This window comes from Elephas maximus, chromosome X (genome assembly GCF_024166365.1).
Source record: "Elephas maximus indicus isolate mEleMax1 chromosome X, mEleMax1 primary haplotype, whole genome shotgun sequence".
NCBI classification, from domain to species: Eukaryota; Metazoa; Chordata; class Mammalia; order Proboscidea; family Elephantidae; genus Elephas; species Elephas maximus.
The window spans coordinates 23,909,249-23,928,000 of record NC_064846.1 but is presented as its reverse complement, the minus strand read 5'-3'; the positions used below and the strand labels follow the sequence as shown (position 1 = coordinate 23,928,000).

The 18,752-nt window shown below is 40.2% G+C and overlaps 1 protein-coding gene across 3 annotated transcripts; it reads right to left on the bottom strand.

Annotated features, from left to right (window-relative positions):
• Positions 1-681: 681 nt before the first annotated feature.
• On the bottom strand, positions 682-15,207 carry RAP2C (RAP2C, member of RAS oncogene family). 3 transcript variants are annotated; one of them, XM_049872191.1, is made up of 5 exons: positions 15,117-15,206; positions 13,117-13,553; positions 12,835-12,995; positions 9,989-10,301; positions 682-1,599 (listed from the first exon to the last, which is right to left on the bottom strand). In XM_049872191.1, the coding sequence occupies exons 3-4, from the start codon at positions 12,907-12,909 to the stop codon at positions 10,023-10,025; spliced, it is 354 nt and encodes a 117-aa protein (XP_049728148.1). In that variant the 5' UTR covers positions 12,910-12,995; positions 13,117-13,553; positions 15,117-15,206; the 3' UTR covers positions 682-1,599; positions 9,989-10,022. The 3 variants fall into 3 exon arrangements, with proteins under 3 accessions (XP_049728148.1, XP_049728146.1, XP_049728147.1); XM_049872189.1 differs by having other exon boundaries at positions 12,835-13,553; positions 15,117-15,207; XM_049872190.1 differs by lacking the exon at positions 15,117-15,206 and adding an exon at positions 13,673-13,688 and having other exon boundaries at positions 12,835-13,553.
• Positions 15,208-18,752: the final 3,545 nt, after the last annotated feature.

Here is an 18,752-nt window from a genome sequence, read left to right as displayed (position 1 = left end):
TAGATATCATTTTATTGGAACATCACACACAATACAAATTTAAAATTGCCACACCCTTCCATAAACCATCACTGCATATATTAGAGCTTTCCTTGACAAAGTTATTGAGCTATTATTATAGATCAAAAGTATAGTTTTGGTTTTTTGTTTATTTTGTTTTATTTAGAAGCATGTTCAAATAACTAAAGCTGGGCTCCTAAAATCGAGAACTTTGGTGCAGTAGGTGAGCTGCAGTTACTAACTTCTGCAAATTAAAAGCACACAACTAAAACCAAAGAGAAACCCAACAACAAAATACTGTCAAACTTACAAAATTTTAAAATCATTGCTAGAAAAAGCGCCTGTTGTCATGATGTTAAAACTGAACCAAAAGACTACTCTTTATAAGTTTCCCTTCTGCTTCTATACCTGTGTTACTGTTAAAATGTTCAAGTATTCAGACAAAATGTGCTGATTAGGTAAACAACATGGAAGGCAATGGCTATTAGAAGCACATTTGCAAAAAAACAAACAAACAAAAACGCCCAGAGACGGTGCTATTCTCCCTCCTGTTACACAGATTTTGTCTCTACTACGAACATGCTTCTTGAGAAATTACTAAAAAGCAATTGTGATAGTGCAAGAAAATGTTAACAAATATTGCTTTAAACTATTATTCAGAAAGACAAATATTAAGAACTAGAAAGTGTATATGATTTTATTTGAATTCAATTTACATGTGCAGAGGTCTACTAGATGTCAATTACAAGCCTGACAGGCAAAGCTGAGCTATCTCTGTTTAGGTATACAATGAATTTACCATGGATACAATATCCCTTTTCAAAGGCATTGCTAAGTAGGTCATAACTAAATTTAGAACTTCACAGAAAGGAAAATGTTACTGCTGCAATTCAATGCTGTAAATGAGATTAAAACATGTGAAAACCTAATGGAATTGAATGCTTAACTCTTCAGCTAAATGCTCTACAGTCTATTTCAAATATCAATGGTAATCCTTAGTACATGGTAATTACAAAAACACATCACAAACTACGCTTGACAAAAAGGGATACTGCATCCATACAGGCAAAATGTGATCTTTAGTTTCTTTTTACAACACTGCCACACGTAAACAAAGTCTCAAAGTATTCACCAACCATTTAAAGAGAAAGATTTTACAAATAGAATGAAGCACTGGTGCGAGGTAATATACAGAAGTAACCATTTGTTTAAGGCTCAATTTTGTCTCCATTATAACTTTTCTTTTAAAAGGCATTGAGTAGGTAATACTGAGTTTGAGTATTTAATAAATACAAGTTGAGAAACTGATTAAAGAAATCAATTAAAATATTAAAAATTAATCTTGCATATTAGCCATCAATAAGAACTTAAAAAGCTATAAAAGGACTGATTGATAAAGAACAGAGTTTAAACATATGGTAAACGTGCTAAGCATTCCCGTTTAAGGTCGATGGATCTTGAAGGCCAAAGACCTTATGCACTTAATTAGATGTATGGCAACATGCTGTAATAGAGACAGGTTTACCAAGGCTCAGTTCTGCAACCCAGGTTGTAAAGTTCTCCAAAGCAGCATATGTGCAAATTTCCTCTGAGTTTTATCTGCAATTAAGATAAAAATGCCATAAAAATATAGAAACATGGATTACAGTTTAAAATAGTATGACTGCCAACAGATCTATTTACATACAGTGGTACCAGAATAAAGAATTTAGGGTGGAATTTCCCTGTGTTCCCCATCAGTTTAAGAAAAAAAGTAATTTTGTGTATTCCTGAAAAGCCACTAAAAATTAGAGACATAGTAATGATGCTTTACATATAATACCATACAGTGTGCACGGATGTGCGCGCGTGTGTGCAACTACTCTGGTTTTTCATAATGTTGTTATACTTTATACTTCTATTATACTTTTATACAATAACAAAAATGTCCCTAATGGTTTAAAAGATCCTACAGCATAGAACTTGTGGCAAACGTTACTTCTACTTTGAACTTGATCTTTTCTTATTTTTAACTGGAAATGACATTAGAATTAAATGCATATTAATTATGAGCTAACTGAACAATATGCTAGACTTTTTCAAAATTCAAGTTTTTTAAAATCTAAAATAAGAAAATATGATTCACTTCTAGACCTAGATACTGAGCACCTAACTTGGTGCCCCAGCTTGGGCTAAAGGCTTGGTGACAGCAGCAGTTCACATTTCCCACTCTGCTCTGCTCTGCTCTCCTTTTGGACATCCTCCCAACCACAGGAACTTCTATGCTTGGGATTCCTCAGTCTCTGCTCTTTACAGCTGATAGATTTGCTCTCTTCTAGTTAATGCTGGGAGGGGAGTATCTGTCAGTCAGATGCAACATTCTCTACCTGTGCTGAGGTCACCAGTCGCTTCTAGAGGAGGTTACATTTACAGGACTTGCTTTTTAACGTAAAAGATTAAAAAAAAATTAAATAAAGCCAGAAACAAAGAGTAGAACAACAACTATGAAAGAATGTCAAGTGAAACCAATTGAAGATAATGCTAAGGATTCTACCAACGTTTATAAATGTATACTTTTAATTTCATCTACAGCTATATTTCTATTACTGTTCAAAGAACCTAAGAAAACATTTCATTAGCAGCTATGTCATTAAATGATTCCTTTCAAAAAAAGCCCCTCCTCTTATTATTACTGAAATCCTGTCACCTAAATGTATTAGGAAAATGGAACAAAATTTTGCCTTCTTTAGAAACTATTAAGAAAACATTTTTCTTCCAATTAAGACTTTTCTTCTTTTTGCATTAAAGGAAAATGTTAATGGGAACACGTGTTATGTAAGCTTGGGAAAGTTCAGTTTCCTTATCATTAAAATGGGGATAAAAAGACTTTCCTTCTAAAAAAAAAATTCTAAGACTGTTGTAAATATCACATAATATGTGAAAATACCTTATAAAGTATAAGGGCCACACAAATGTCAGGTATTGTTTACATCTCTCAACTATGTTGTACATTTCTAGAGGATCAGGGTTGTGTCTTTGCTATCCAGACTAAGGACCTTTATATTTTTTAGCTTAGTGTGAATTTCTGTACCTACTTGTACACAGCATTATTTCATTATATATACATACTGTTCGTTGTGAAGACTTCAGTAATTCAGACTAGACTTCCCTCAATTAATCTGAATTGGTAAGATTGCTATAAATTTTAATCCATATTTTTCAAAATAAACAATTATGAACAGTTTGAAATTTTAAAATATGTTTAAGATATGTTTATGCCTCTTAAATAATGAAGACTTGTAATACGCAATGGTTTAATATTTTGAGATATTTCCTGAAATCAAATTGAGAAAGTAAAGTTGTTCTGATTTATTTCTAGCCGAAATAAACAAGACAATCCAGCTCACTGACCATAATCTACCCAAAATAAAAGGTGCTAGTCATCAGTTTCCATCCCCCAAAAACCTGGTTAATATTTAGTCAATTCACATTCCACAGGATGACAACAGTCCAGTGAAATCAAGAGATATAGATAAACCCTGGGTCAGACTCAACAGTATTAATATTAGGCATATCTTTAAACAAAGTATTAATACTGGCTACTTTGCAAGAAAGTAATAAATTATAATTCTCTTTAGTAATAAATCCCGAAGCAAAAGCTTGCATTAAGCATAAGGGACTGTCTCTTTCACATCCGAATTTCATGGAAAGTGAAATGTAAACGTTATTGCTCCACACTGTGACAGCAAAATGTTCAGTGCACTAACACTCATTCATTTAAAATATATCCCAGAAGTTGTAAAGGCAGCTGGTTAAACTAGTACACTTTCGAAGTCCCAGGATATCACATGCAGACACACGTTGCAAACGTATAGCTTGCTGCTTTCGAGTCAGAACACAAGTTATTTTGTCTTCACTCTCAAGTTTCCAGCAAGACACCCAACAAATCTTAATTCTGGAACCTTCAACTGAAACTCTTGCTTAACTGTTTGGGTTCACGTTTTCACTTTTTGTGAATAAGATTTTATTGTGGGAGAATTATTAAAAAAAAAAAAAAAGGCGGGGACAGTTCAAATCATTTGCTCAGGAAATTATGGGACAGGGTCTCCCAAGTGGAATAAATTGGTACATGAGAGTACCAAACACAGAACTGAAAGAACAAAGATCATTATTGATGTCAGCCTGAAGAAAAACGGAGATTCTTAATTCAAGACTAGCACATCATTTCACATGGCAGCAGAATGCCTGGGACATTAACAAAGGCTCCGGAAAGGCTTAGCAGTTTATGAATGTCTTTTTTAGCCTCGCTTGGCTTTGCTATTTCTAAATACAATGGAATTTACTAGCATTCTCTCTCTCTGTAAAGCAAATATAAATATGCACTCTTACTTGCCTATAGTCTTTTGCCAGTTTTTAGATATATGATCTGCTGAGGATTTAACCTATGGACTTGTTTTTTTAAGTGAATTTCCCTTCACATTTTTTTTTATGTGGCATCTTCATATCCCAGTTAAATATTAGTTATGTGAGTATAGGAAACCCTGGTGACATAGTGGTTAAGTGCTACGGCTGCTAACCAAAAGGTCAGGAGTTCGAATCTGCCAGGTGCTCCTTGGAAACTCTATGGGGCAGTTCTACTCTGTCCTGTAGGGTCGCTATGAGTCGGAATCGACTCGATGGCAACAGGTATGTGAGTGTAACACCAGGCTGAAATTCTGTTGATAGAGGTAGTTTTTGTTAAACATCTTGCTTGTTTCTCTATCCTAATTTGCATAATGGTCAGGAAGCCTATGGGGTGGGGACGGGACGACTAGGTCATTAAAAGGGCTCACCTGTCACCCACTAAAGCATCTGGTGTGGAATCCTTGACAGAAGTGGAACCACGCTTTAAGGAGAGCGTGTACCCTAAAAGTTTATGGTGAACCCAGGGTAGAAGGGAAGGGCTAAGCTATTTTTCTCATGTCCTAGGCTTTCCGAAGCCTCCAAAAGGGTCAATCAGTTTAATGAGCTCAATTCTGAGATTTTAAACAGTATGACCATGTCCACTGATAATATCCCAACTGCTGGTTTTGAATTAGATCAGGTAGAGTATGGCTGCTCTCAACTCTAAATTGCTTTTTCTGAATCTGATATTCCTAAGACTGTGGCTAATCAAAGGAATTTGGGAGTATGTTTTTGGTAGGCTAAGTTTTTCCAACAGTTGACAGGACTTAAGTTTTTCTTAGTGATAGTATCTTCTGAATTTTAGAATTCCACTGAAAAGTAATCCCACAAGGAGAATCTTTCCTGTAGTATGGCTAGAACACTTCCTCGGTGGCAATGCTCCAACTCCATGATGCAATTTTTGTTAATTCTACTGATGGCTCATTCTAAGCCAGAGAAGTAATGGCGTAAAACTGAATGGCTCATATGCATTTCATTCTGCAATAAAAACCTAATCTTGAGGTTAAAAGGAAGCAATTAAAGAGGGAGTAGATATACAAAGAGTCATTCTAATCACCAGGGCACATCCACACCCAGAGCAGATCTAACTAGGTACCTAATTCGCTCTGAACAGTCCCAAACCATGAACCTGGTGGGGGTCAGTGAAGGTCTGAGAGAATGAGGGGTGGCAGAAAAGGCAAAGCAGCTCTGCTCTTCTTTCTCCCCAGGTCCACTGTAGACCTTTATGGTACACACTACCCCAGGGCATGCTTCCCGCTCCACTCAAGGACTCCATGCCACAGGCTCCACTTTGCCTCACCATGTGCAGTGGCTGACAGATGAGCATTTTAAATATGCTGTCTTCCCTACTAAAACCGATAGGCAAAATAGGGCAGGGAACAACAACCACAAAAAAGAGGAGGTAGCTAACAAAACTGTAACTTCTTGCAATCGAATTCCACCCCAGTCCTTTACTGATATGATTAATATTTAACTTGGATATGAAAATGTCAGCATTTTAAAGTACGATGTAATTTTGTTTGAGGATCTCCCCCCTCACATTCGCTAAATCCCCAGCATATCCTATCTAAGTAAACACTGGACAAAATGATTAGAAACAATTCTGACTCCACATTTTTATTTATTTAAAAAAAAAAAACCTTGAAAATGCTAATCAATTCCATTGTGTTTAGAAACAGTAAGTCCAGCTAGACTAAAATGACATTCATAGATGGTGAAGCCTTTCAGAAGCCTTTGTTAATGTCCCAGGCATTCTGCTGCCACGTGAAATGATGTGCTAGTCTTGAATCAAGAATCTCCCTATTTCTTCAGGCTGACATCAATAATGAACTGGGGCTGACATAAATAATGACCTTTGTTCTTTCAGCTGGATGCCTGGTGTTTGGTACTCTTATGCACCGTTTACTCTAGTTCGGAGAATCCATTTCGTAATACACTGAGAAAAATGCTATAAAATCTCACAGAAGACCTCAAAGTGTAGTGAAGGACATCCTTTTTACTCCTGTTTTCTGTTTTCTTTTTTTATAGCTGGACTGAGATATAGGAATCCTGGAAAAATAATCTTTAAAAAATTCTATTTGCCAAAAGAGTGTACCAAACTGTCACATTTAAGGGGTAAGTTTTCTGCACTTCCTCCCTTCCTTTCAACAGAATATTTTGGGATATTAGTTTGCTCCTCCTTGGTATTCCTTTTGTTTGGAATCCACCCCCACCCCTCTAATCCTACTCATTCCTCAAGGCCTGACTCAAATGCTAGAGTCCCCAATACCATTAACTCAAGGGTTCTCATCCAGGGGCGATGTTGCCCCCCCAGCAGATATTTGCATGTCTGGAGATATCTTTGGATGCTACCACTCTGAGGGGGTGGGCAGTGCTACTGGCATCTAGTGGGAAGAGGCCAGTGCTGCTAAACATCCTACAAGGCACAGGACAGCCCTCCACAACAAAGAATGATCTAGTCCAAAATGCCAATGATGCCCAGGTTGAGAAACCCTGCTCTAACCAGATGTAGTCTCTCCTCTCCCCAAACCCCTACAGCACTGTTTTATTTCTTTTATAATATTATTAGATTATTAACAAAATATTAATTCTTCTCGACAACAGTATGCTGACACAGCCAACTGCCAATTATTGACACCAATACCGATGAGCTATGATGTAGTTAATACGGCCAAAACAGGGCTACAGCACTGACCTAGGTTTTTATTATACTGCTGATGCACAGTAAAAGAAGTCCTTCAAAGCATTTGATGGCAGGCTCCTCAGGTCAGTAAGGAAACCAGGCATGAGGGCAGGGCAGAAAGAATCTGGCCGTGCTTCCAAACTTACACTAAGATAACTGGCAGTGGCAGGGTAAAAGGTGAGGAAACAATTCTGGGAGCCATGCAGATAAACAGATGTTGGGCAAAAGAATGGAGACCCAAATTGAAGGGTGGTAAGAAATAAATGTGAGGAATTATCAGGACTTCTTCGAGCATTAATAAATTTTCCCTATCAACTAAGAGCAATGAGTTACCAATTAATGAGCACAGCCTTTCTGACTTCGTTGAGTCTTATTATTTCTAACTTGGACAAGGCACTCTTCTAAATTTTAAGGAAGATCATTTCTCAAATTACCTTTACCTGTCAAAGTTTGAGGTTCAATCTAGATGTGGAACTGTAAAGACTGCACAGCCCCATGGCTCAAGCTACAGGATTCAAAATCCTATGGGCCTAATTTTTAGGTAAATAGTGAGCAAGCACAACTACAAACTTTACTGGCCTCGGATTACAGATTCCCATACACATCTGTTCAATCTTATTTGACTGATGTCAGGAAGAGAAGAAAAGAAACTGCGCATTGTGTGCTTTGTTCTAAAAGACCTTGGCCAGGGAATTCCCTTTAATATTATCAGAAATTCAAGCTGATTAGATATTTTATTTCAAGGTCCACACTTTCATCTGTGTATTCTGCTTACAAAAAATAAAACACAACTCGGGCAATTTGTCCCATTGCTAAAGAAATAAGCAATGATTGATATTAAAATATTTTCTGATTCTACATTTAAAAAAAAGTAAGACTTCAGCACCAAGAAAAAAACCAAAACCAAACCCACTGCCGTTGGGTAGAATTCTGACTCAGGGTGACCCCAGGAGACAGGATAGAACTGCCACATAGGGACTCCAAGGCTGTAAATCTCTATGGAAGCAGACGGCCACATCTTTCTCCCACGGAGTGGCTGGCGGGTTCAAACTGCCAACCTTTCAGTTAGCAGCCGAGTGCTTAACCACTGCACGACCAGGCCTCCTAATACTTAAGCACAGTTGACTTAAAATATAAAGATAAAAAAAGAAAGTTATGTACTCATTCCTGTAGGTAACCAAATGGATTATGAATAAACTCAGAAATTTGGAAAAAGAAAGGTTAAAAAAAAGCTTTAGAAATTATCCATTTATCAATTTGAGACAGTTGGCCCTCTACATGATGAGATCAGTTTTATTCAGTTCACTTCCTATAGCTGTGTACACTAATGATGGAAAGAAAACTGGGAACATTTTGTGGGAGTTGGTTAATTTTTTTATAAAGATGATAAGACTTAAACATGTACACTTTTGTCATCTGCGCAGTTAAAAAGTCTCAGAGAAATAGAACACAATGGTATGATATAATCACCACCGAACTTGTTTAAACTTGAAGCTGGCTTATAATTTAAGAAGCAAGATTACGGAAGCAAGAACTTGGGACTCGATCAGCTACACACACCAGTCTCTACCTCAAAAGGGCTATACAAATGCGATGCAGTTAACAACATATATGCCAGTCTAGAGCCTGAACTGTGGCTTTGTGAGGCAACAGATGCAGCTAGCCATTAAAAAAACAACAACAAAAAGAGATTTCATCATATTCTGGTATGCTAAAAGGCTGATGAGTGAAAGCATTTTGAATAAAGCACTGTTGCCACCCTTCATTTTCAAAGATGACACTACCTGACAGGAGACCCGAGTCTGCAAAGATAAATTAGGGACTGTTAGTCGTTTCTCCAGGGAGCACATATACAGCCAGGCCTTTGATTAGGAATCATCACTGCAATCTGAAATGTCTGTTGCCATTTGCAACACTGCCTCCTAGACTTGAAGTCAACTTTGGCTCAAAAAGATCAGTTCTGTTCCTGATATTGTCAGGTTAGTCCGGCATTTGCTGTCGTTTCTCAGCCATCTACGCTGTTGGGTGTTTTACCTTATTTATCTAAGTGTTACTGGCTGCGTGATACTATCTGCCCAATTACAATTGAGATTAAAAGATCACGATATGAATCAAAGAATCTCATTTTCAATGCTCAGTTAAGTTTTACAAAACCTGGCTTTTTCAAAAACTCATTCACTTAAGAGTTTTGTGAAGTTATTTAACTCAATGAAAGGTCTGAGGTTTTTGTTATTTGCTCTCGTGAACTCTGTTATTTATTAAAATGAATAAAAATGTTTCCTGTGCTTGGGGTGGTCCCTTCTAACGAACCACAGGTAATTTAACCAGATTCTCATTTGGGCCATATATTCAAGGTGCACCATGGCAGTATAATTTGTTATTACTATCAGAGGTCACTTAAATCCCTCAAGTGCGAGGCACAGATGAACTTGATTAAATAAGCATTCTGTTAAATCAAACACTCGGGTGATTAATAAATTGAAGATTTCAATTACAGCAGCTCTCCAATCCAGGATATAAAAGCCTAGAAAACAAAACTAGTCATCTTCTGAAATTATTACTGAATGCTGTCCTGTGCATTTTGGATGGTAAATCAACAAGACAGGGAAAGGTGTACCATCATTTAACTAAGTCAAAGAAATGTTATCGATAAAGCAGAGAGGTAAGAACAGCAAATCACTTTGAAAAAGATCAATCTTGGTGATGGGAATAGAGGCAATTCCTTGCCTTCCTTTTGTTTACATGGAGTTTTGGCATTTTCTGTATTGAGTGTTGACGACTTTTGTGCTAAGGAAAATGTTGATTAATACTAACCCATCTTTTTGTTATATCTGATCAAAAACAGAGCACTACTTGGCTCACAGCATTCCAGTAACCACTAACCTGCTCGGTATGGCCATGATTGAGGTTATCTTTTTTACTGGACAACGCAGGTTGTACAACACTGATCTTGCTTCTCGGGCAGGGATGAATAGTTCATTTGCCTGACGATCTCAGCAAAAAGTTCATCCACCATTGATTTACTTTTTGCCGATGTCTCCATGAAAGGGCAGCCCCATTCTTGAGCCAGAGCTCTGCCTTCTGAAGACATAACCTCTCTTTCTGGTTCCAGATCCACTTTATTTCCTACTAGGATTAGTGGGACTTTTTCGTATCTCTTCACTCTGACAATCTGATCTCTCATTGGCTTGATATCCTATTCAAACAATCAAAGAGAAAAAAAATTATGCTATTTGCATAACTATAACAGAAATAATAAAATATCACAGAAAAATCTCCCTCAGTGATGTCTTATAAAACTGAATCCAAAATAAAATCACACACCCAAAGAGAGAAAACGTCATTTTCTCCATTGAACTAGATCACTTCTACGGGCCCTACCTGCTGGGTTTCTGTAAAGAATAATAGAAAATATAGGTTGCACATTAACCTTAAAATAATATAATCATTTCTTTCTCCCAGTCTATTCTAGTTGAGAAAGTAAGTCCTCCAAATATGCTGTTTGGCCATCTCCTTAAACCTGCCTGTGTGTCATCACGCCTTGTAACACCTGTTATCCTAGCACAGGACTGTAGCATGTATGCGTTCCTAGCCATTGAGTAAGAGCGCTGGAGACAAAGTGTTTTAGGTGGGAACAGCAACACTTTCGAATGCCAGAAGACTAAACCTAAAAAGACCTGAAATGTTTAATTTTAAACTTAATGGTACCCTTAATCCCAATAAAATCCAACACCTCCAAACACAACTAAGTACACTAGAAACTACGTAACAGTGAGCAACTCCCGTGAGCAACTCCCGGGAAGGCCAAGGAACAGGGAGTCAGGGTAGGAAGAAGTCACATTATTCTTTGCGTATTTTTGCTTTTGCTACTGGGATGTTTGTCCATGTGTATTGAATTTTCTCATTTAAAAACCAGTGAATGAGACACATAATAAAAAGAACCTTATCAATTCCCTAGTAGCATCAACGTTGGGAGGGAAAATGATTGATTTCAGACAATATTATAGATTTAATCCTAACATTACAAATTGTTTTTGATTTTTCATAACTTAAAAGGTTTGACTTAAATATAAACCATGTGTTCAATTTGGGTAGCTACAGTAAACACAATATTCACATGTGGGATGAAGGAAAAAATAGGACTGTGAAAATTTAGGGACAAAAAATAGTTATTTAATATTTGCAACAATGTTATTTGGGTATCAGTTCAGTCTTCCAGGTTAAGCTTCTTTTCCCTGTGACCTTACAAAAAAAGTGAAACACAAATTCAGCTGAGAATCCAAAGTTATGGCATGTGGGCTCAAAAAAGTTAAACTCTCTGTTGAAACGATGGCACAGTTTTCCACTCCCTATTTATGTTTGTAAGAGAAGTGGATATAATGGAAATCTTATTAAAAACCCTTCAAGAGAATTCCAGCCTCAAGAGAGTCAGCTAATAGAATAAAAAATCTCCTGAGGATCCTTTTGAAAGAAAATGCCTGTCAAATAGCACCTTTAGTACTTTGGTACTTTCTGGGGAAAATGCTTTTATGATACAATTGCTTTGGAATTTAAGCCTACATAGAATGAACTTTAGTTTGGTCGTAATAGCTCTGATTCATTTACACAGAACTTAACATTTTTTTAAAAAATCTGAAGTTGCTATATTAGTTAGGTTACTGGAAAAGTTCACTCTAGTACTTTAAATTTAAAATACTAAAGACAGTGAAATTAGCAAATTGTACTGTATTGGCTAAAGCACGTAATGTGTCTTAAGTAAACACCATTAAGTGCATACCTTTAAATGCAACACACGCACGTACACATACACGTATCTCTATTTCCTAAGTCAATGAAGGTCAATACAATGGGTCAATATGAGGTTATTTATTTTCAAGGAATAAACAACAACATTTATTGCATCTCTTAAAATAATGTTAACCCTTCAGTCTGTCTCCCAGTGAAGGGCAGGACAGATTTTCCTACGAAATTGGACCACATCCAGTTTGGCCACCCAGCTAGGGTGAGAAATCTGCACTTGTTCCGTGTTTTCAGATCCACATATTTTCTATAAATATAGTCAATGTTTCCAGAAGCAATTTGGACCAATTGCAGAAAAGGAGAGTCATTCTTGCTGTTGTGTTGGTTATTAATTCTGGATACTAGTCTTTTCAATTAGTAACTTCCGTTTGTACCAAACACCCAAGTAAGTAAGCAAAATGCCTAGAAGGCAGGTCTCTGGTTCTTTATCTTGCAGCACTAAGATTTACGAACCTAACTGAGAAACTTGGGTGAGCACAGAGAGGGGGCAGGAGGAAAAGCAGACGCAGAGGTCTTATCTGTGCAACAGATAATGGGCGCCAAGTAATTTGCTTTTCGATGTGTTCTATTTACCCGAGATTATCTGTAATATAATGTGTTTTTTTGAGCACATTAATCGATACTTGTTGAATCGAAAACAAGCAACTTCAGGTTATATTCTGAAAGGTGAAATATACGCAGACTGACATTTCTTTTTTCACGTTTCTTTGACTGAAAAATAACTTTAATATATTTGTTGACAGTTGTTACTTCAGTACTTTCTATAGAAACAACCCGATACTTATCCCTGCGAGCAGTCACCTCCAAAATGCCCAAGTCTAACTTTGAAAAGCAAAACCCAGTCATTAACTTACAGTTCAAGCTTATCAGAAGTCGAGATAGGATTACCACACCCCCTTCTAAGAAATTACAAGATTTAGTTTGGTTACCTGAAAAGACTGCTGATTAACCAGACTATAAACCAGGATGAAACCTTGGCCGTTTTTGATGTAGAGATCTCTCATGGAGGCAAACTGCTCAGTTCCTGCGGTGTCCAGAATTTCCAGCACGGACGGGGAAGAGTCCACTTCGATCTCTTTGCGGTAGAAATCTTCAATGGTGGGGTCATATTTCTCAATGAAAGTCCCGGTGACAAACTGCACAGTCAGGGCAGATTTGCCAACCCCTCCGCTCCCTAACACCACTACCTTGTATTCCCTCATGAGTCTCACCTTCACCAACTCCTACCAGAGGGGGGGAAACAGCACCCCGCTAGCTGCAGCGAGGCAATGCGGAAGGTGGGCGGAAATCTGCGAACTGGCGCGGAGAGTGCAGCGCAGCCGAGGGCCCAACGGGGAAGAAGAGGAAGTTGAAGGCGGGGGAGGGGAAGAGCCCAACGTCGGGGTGGGTGGGGATGGGAGGGCAATGCCCTTCCTATAGGAGCTGGAGCCCAGGCAGGGGGCGTCCCAGCAAGGGACGGGGCGGGGGCGCCGAAAGGGGACCCCGTGGGAAGCGGCCGCCCGGCACCCCTCCCCCGCCCTGCACACAAAGGGGCCCAGGGACCCCGCTTCCTGCTGGCGCTGCCGAGCCGCCCGGGCCTGCGGCCGCCGCTCCTGTCACTGCCGCCCGGGCGGGTCTCTGGGCTCCGGCTCCCGCGGTGTCGTCCGGCCTGCGAGGGGGTAGAGGAGCGCACGTTACCCGCCTGACCCCCGTCGGCGTCCCCCAGCGCCCACCCACCCCTAGCGGACCGCCGCCGCCAACGCCGCCGCCAACGCCACGGTCGCTTACCCTGCCGTCCACGCCCGCCCGCCCGCCCGCCCGCCCGGGAGGCTCCGTCACGCCAAGGCCATGGCTAGCGGCCGGCTCCTCGGTGTCACGGTCGCCCCGGCGTTCCTGCTGCCGCCGAGGGAAGGGCGGGGGCCGTCCGGTGGCGGCGGCCGCAGGGACTCCGGGCTAAGCCGCCGCTTTTTCTCACCGACCCCCCCCCACCCCCACCCCCCCCAGAGCACACCCGGAAGGGTTTCCCTGACACACTGGCTGAGGCGCCCCAGCTCCCCAAGACTGGCCGCGATCACTTCCGGTGGGGAAAGTCCCACCTCTCAGGGGCGAGCCGGGCGGCGCTGGGGCCGCGCCCTGCCGGGCCAGCGGCTGGGGACTGGGTGGCAGAGTGCCTGCGACCAGGACGAAGGGCCGCTCCCAAGCACCTCCGGCGCCCCTTTTCGCCCGCCCCGCTCCCCTAGACAGCTGGTGCCGCCCTCCACGTCCAGCCGCCCCTGGCCGGCCTGGGAACTTGAGCTGCCCCTCGGCCAGAGGCGACCGCCAGCGAATAATACGACGACCAGCAGAACGTCACCCATCCCCGGACTAGACGTTGCAGGGGAAATAAAAGAGCCCAGAAACTTTATTTTCTTTGCTGTATTTCTCCACTTGCTATTTTGCTAAGAAATTCCTACAAACTCCGCTTAGGTTTCGCTCTTGCTCTGATTTCATACGTGGAGTGTGACTGAGCCGTGCCTGGCAAATAATTAAACAAACACAGTACTTTTATCATCTAACAAATCTGCCTTGACTCCACCAGTAAATACCAAAGTCACTCCTTTTTCTTATCACAAGACTGGAAAACAACAGCATTAGAAACACACTTGTGGTACTCTGTCTCTTTGATTGTAACTACTACGGAACGGAAAAGGTAACTAATACTCAGGGAGGAGTTGATTGGAAATTATTTAGGCCTGCCGACTAATCTTTTTTCATCTTTGTTTATCTGCAAGCATAGCCATTGATATGCCTGGCTCTTGCACTTTAAAGTTTGTTTTCATAGCCATTCGTCACAGTCATTGAAATGCAAAAGCGAAGAATGACTCTAGTGTAAACACTAAGTTTCCACTGTTAGGTAAAATCGTTACTTCTTACATACCTTTCACTGTGCTAGTTTTCTATTTGTAAACTTTGTGTCAGATCACAGGGCACCAGGGCCAGAAAGGTAGATGATATTTGAGGGGTAACACTCGTTTTGATTCAAGCATGCACCCAGAAGGAACTTGAGAAAGCCAATGGCCAGCCTAGTTAGTTACATTAACTCCAAATTCCCTTACTTGCAAGCCCAGGTTGCCAGACTGTATAAAAAGAGATTCATTACCAAACCCAAATTGTTAAACATTAGGAAACAGGCAAATCCAAGTAGTGTTAAGTCCTACTGTGTTTACCCTGAGGATTCCCCAATGTCACTTACAGTATCAAAGGACAGTTTAGTTCAAGTTCTCCTCCGTCCAAGGCTGGTGCAATCTCTCCAGTGAAGTACCCAGCTCTGGTTCCAGCTGGCCTGCTCCTGCCTAATATCTGAGGCACTGCCCTCTGCTGGAAGAAGTCTGGTCTATGAATTATGAGTCTCCCCATAGGTCACTGCTCCTTCCACACGTGCCGCTGCCTGATTTGGAGCTCTGCTGCCCATCTCCCTGTCTAGCTGTCTCCAGACTGTCTGGTGAAATCTACAGCCCTTCAGCAGCCCTGCTGGTAACTGAGTCTGGAAATTCCTCTTCTGATCCAACCAGTGTTGAGTAATCATAGCAAGTCTCTGCTCTATACTAAACTATCAAAACAGGGAACTCCAGAACAGGCCATCCCACCTGTTGGCAGGTCTTCTATTTCTGAATGTGTTGGCTGTGTTTTGGAGACAGCTCTTTGTTTCTCCACACAGCAAACCTTATCCCTCCCCTTAGTACGGAGTTCTTTTGGTTCACCCTCATCAACTACAGGGTAGACAACAATCAGTCAGCCTGAAGAGCCTTCTAAATTTCCCTAGGAAGGACACTCATTACAGCACTGTCTAGGAAAGCAAACAATTGCAAGTAATGTATATGTCCTTCAATTAAAAAAAAAAACCCAGTTGCCATCAGGTCGATTCTGACTCATGGTGACCCCGTGTGTTACAGAGTAGAACCACATCATAGGGTTTTCCTGGCTGTAATCTTTATGGAAGCAGGTTGCCAGGCCCTTCTGTGGTGTCACTGGGCACGTTCAAACCGCCAACCTTTAGGTTAGTAGTCGAGTGCGAACCATTCAATAGATGATTTAAAAACCATACACCCAGAGAAGTAAAGCAGTATAGAAGAAGAAGAACAAAGTGGGAGGCCTCACAATACGTGATCTTAGAACCTATTGTACCACCACAGTAGTCAAAACAGCGTGGCACTGATACAACAACAGATACACAGACCAGTGGAAAAGAATTGAGAACCCAGACATAAATCCATCGGTCAGCTGAAATATGACAAAAGGCCAAAGCCATTAAATGGGGAAAAGACAATGGTGCTGGCATAACTGGATGTCCATTTGCAAAAAAAAAAAAAAAAAATGAAACAGGATTTATTACCTCTCACCATACACAAAAACTAACTTAAAATGGATCAAAGACCTAAATATAAAACCTAAAACAATAAAGATCATGGAAGAAAAAATAGGGACAATGTTCCCAGTACCCAGTGCCGTGGCCCTGATACATGGCACAAATGTAATACAAACCATAGCCAACAATGCACAAACACCAGAAGATAAACTTGATAATTGGGAGCTCCCCAAAATTAAACAATTATGCTCATCAAAAGACTTCACCAAAAGAATAAAAACAAAACCTACAGATTCGGAAAAAATTTTTTGGCTACAACACATCTGACAAGGGACTAATCTCTAAAATCTACAAAATACTTCAACACCTCAACAACAAGACAAATAATCCCATCAAAAAAATGGGCAAAGAATATAAACAGACACTTCACTAAAGAAGACACTAAGGTGGCTAACAGACAAATGAAGAAATTGCCCAAGATCATTAACCATTAGAGAAATGCAAATCAAAACTATGATGAAATACCATCTCACTCCAACAAGGCTAGCATTAATCCAAAAAACACAAAATAATAAATGTTGGAGAGGTTGTGGGAAGATAGGGATGCTTATGCACTGCTGGTGGGGATGTAAAATGTTACAACCACCATGGCAAATGATATGGCACCTCCTTAGAAAACTAGAAATAGAAATACCATATGATCCAGCAATCCCACTCCTAAGAATATATCCTAAAGAAATAAGAGTCGTCACGTGAATAGACATATGCACACCCGTGTTCACAATAGCAAAAAGTTGGAAACAACCTAAGTGCCCATCAACAGATGGATGGATGAACAAACTGTGGTATATACACACAATGGAATACTACGCAATGATAAAGAACAATGATGAATCTGTGAAACATCTCACAACAAGGATGAACCTGGAGGGCATTATACTGAGTGAAATAAATCAATCACAAAAGGGCAAATAACGACTGAGGCCACTATTATAAAAACTCAAGAAAAGATTTACACACAGAAAAAAAATTCTTTGATGGTTACGAGGGAGGGGAGGGGCATGAAGGGGAAATCACTAGATAAAAATAGCAGACAGGTATTAACTTTGCTGAAAAGAAAGACAGCACACAATATAGGGAAAGTCAGCACAACTTAACTAAAGCAAAGCCATAGAAGCTTCCTAGACACATCCAAACACCTTGAGAGACTGAGTTGCCTGGGCTAAGGGCTTGGGACCATGGTCTTGGGAGACATCCAGGTCAATTGGCACAACATAGTTCATAAAGAAAATGTTCTAGATTTTACTATGGTGAATAGCGTCTGGGATCTTAAAAGCTTTCAAGTGGCCATCTAAGATATGTCTATCGGTGCCATCCCAACTGGAGCAAAGGAGAATGAAGAAAACCAAAGACAAAAGGAAAAAAACTATCCCAAAGATTAAAGGATCACATGAACCACAACCTCCACCAGCCTGAACCTGGAAGAACTAGATAGTGCCCAGATACTGCCACTGACTGCTCTGACAGGGATTACAATACAGAGTCTTGGACAGAGCAGGAGAAAAATGTAGAACAAAATTCAAATTCATAAAAAGAGACCAGACATACCAGTCTAACAGAGACTGGAGGAGCCCCTGAGACTACGGCCCCCAGACACTCTGCTAACTCAGAACTGAAGTCACTCCCAAAGTTCACCTTTCAGCCAAAGATTAGACAGGCCTATAGGGTCGCTATGAGTCGGAATCGACTCGACGGCACTGGGTTTGGTTTTTGGGTTTGGTTATAAAACAAACACTAACACATGTGAGGAGCATGCTTCTTAGTTCAGTCCAATATAGAAGACCAAATGGGCAACTCCCGCCGAAAAGCAAGATAAGAAGGTAGGAAAGGACAGGAAAACAGGATGAATGGGCATGGGGAAGCCAGGGTGGAAAGGGGGAGAGTATTGTCACATTGTGGGGATTGCAATCAATGTCCCAAAACAATTTGTATATAAACTTTTGAATGAGAAACTAATTTGCACTGTAAACTTCCATCTAAAAGCACGTTAAAATTAAAATAGATAAATAATATATAAAGGAACATTCACAAAATGAAGTACTACACAGCTATTAAAAAGAGAAAAGCAGATTTGTTAGGTCGGCAGTTCAAATCCACCAGGTGCTCTTTGGAAACTCTATGGGACAGTTCTACTCTGTCCTGTAGGGTCACTATGAGTCGGAATAGACTCGACTGCAGTGGGTAATATGAAAAGATACCCAAGGTCTATTGTAAGGCTGAAAAAGTAAGTTAATGAACAAATGTATGCCTGCTACCATTTATGTAAAATGTGTGAGTGTGTGCACAATCATTATATGGCCCTTAGAATCTGAACGAAGTAGTTAATTACGGGTGAGTGGTATTAATGGAAGGACTGCATAACATTTTAACTTTTAAACGGTGATCAGGTCTTATTGGAAAAAGGGCAACAAATATAATTTTTATAACATTTTAGAAAGGAAACAAAAGAAAGTTGTTAATCGA

What these genes read in the sequence shown, in the direction of transcription:
- RAP2C (XM_049872189.1), bottom strand. Translation starts at nt 13,107, where the DNA reads ATGAGGGAATACAAGGTAGTGGTGTTAGGGAGCGGAGGGGTTGGCAAA. An exon ending in TTAATCAGCAGTCTTTTCAG is followed by an intron (nt 10,302 to 12,834) that starts GTAACCAAACTA and finishes TTGTTTGAATAG; the next exon opens with GATATCAAGCCAATGAGAGA.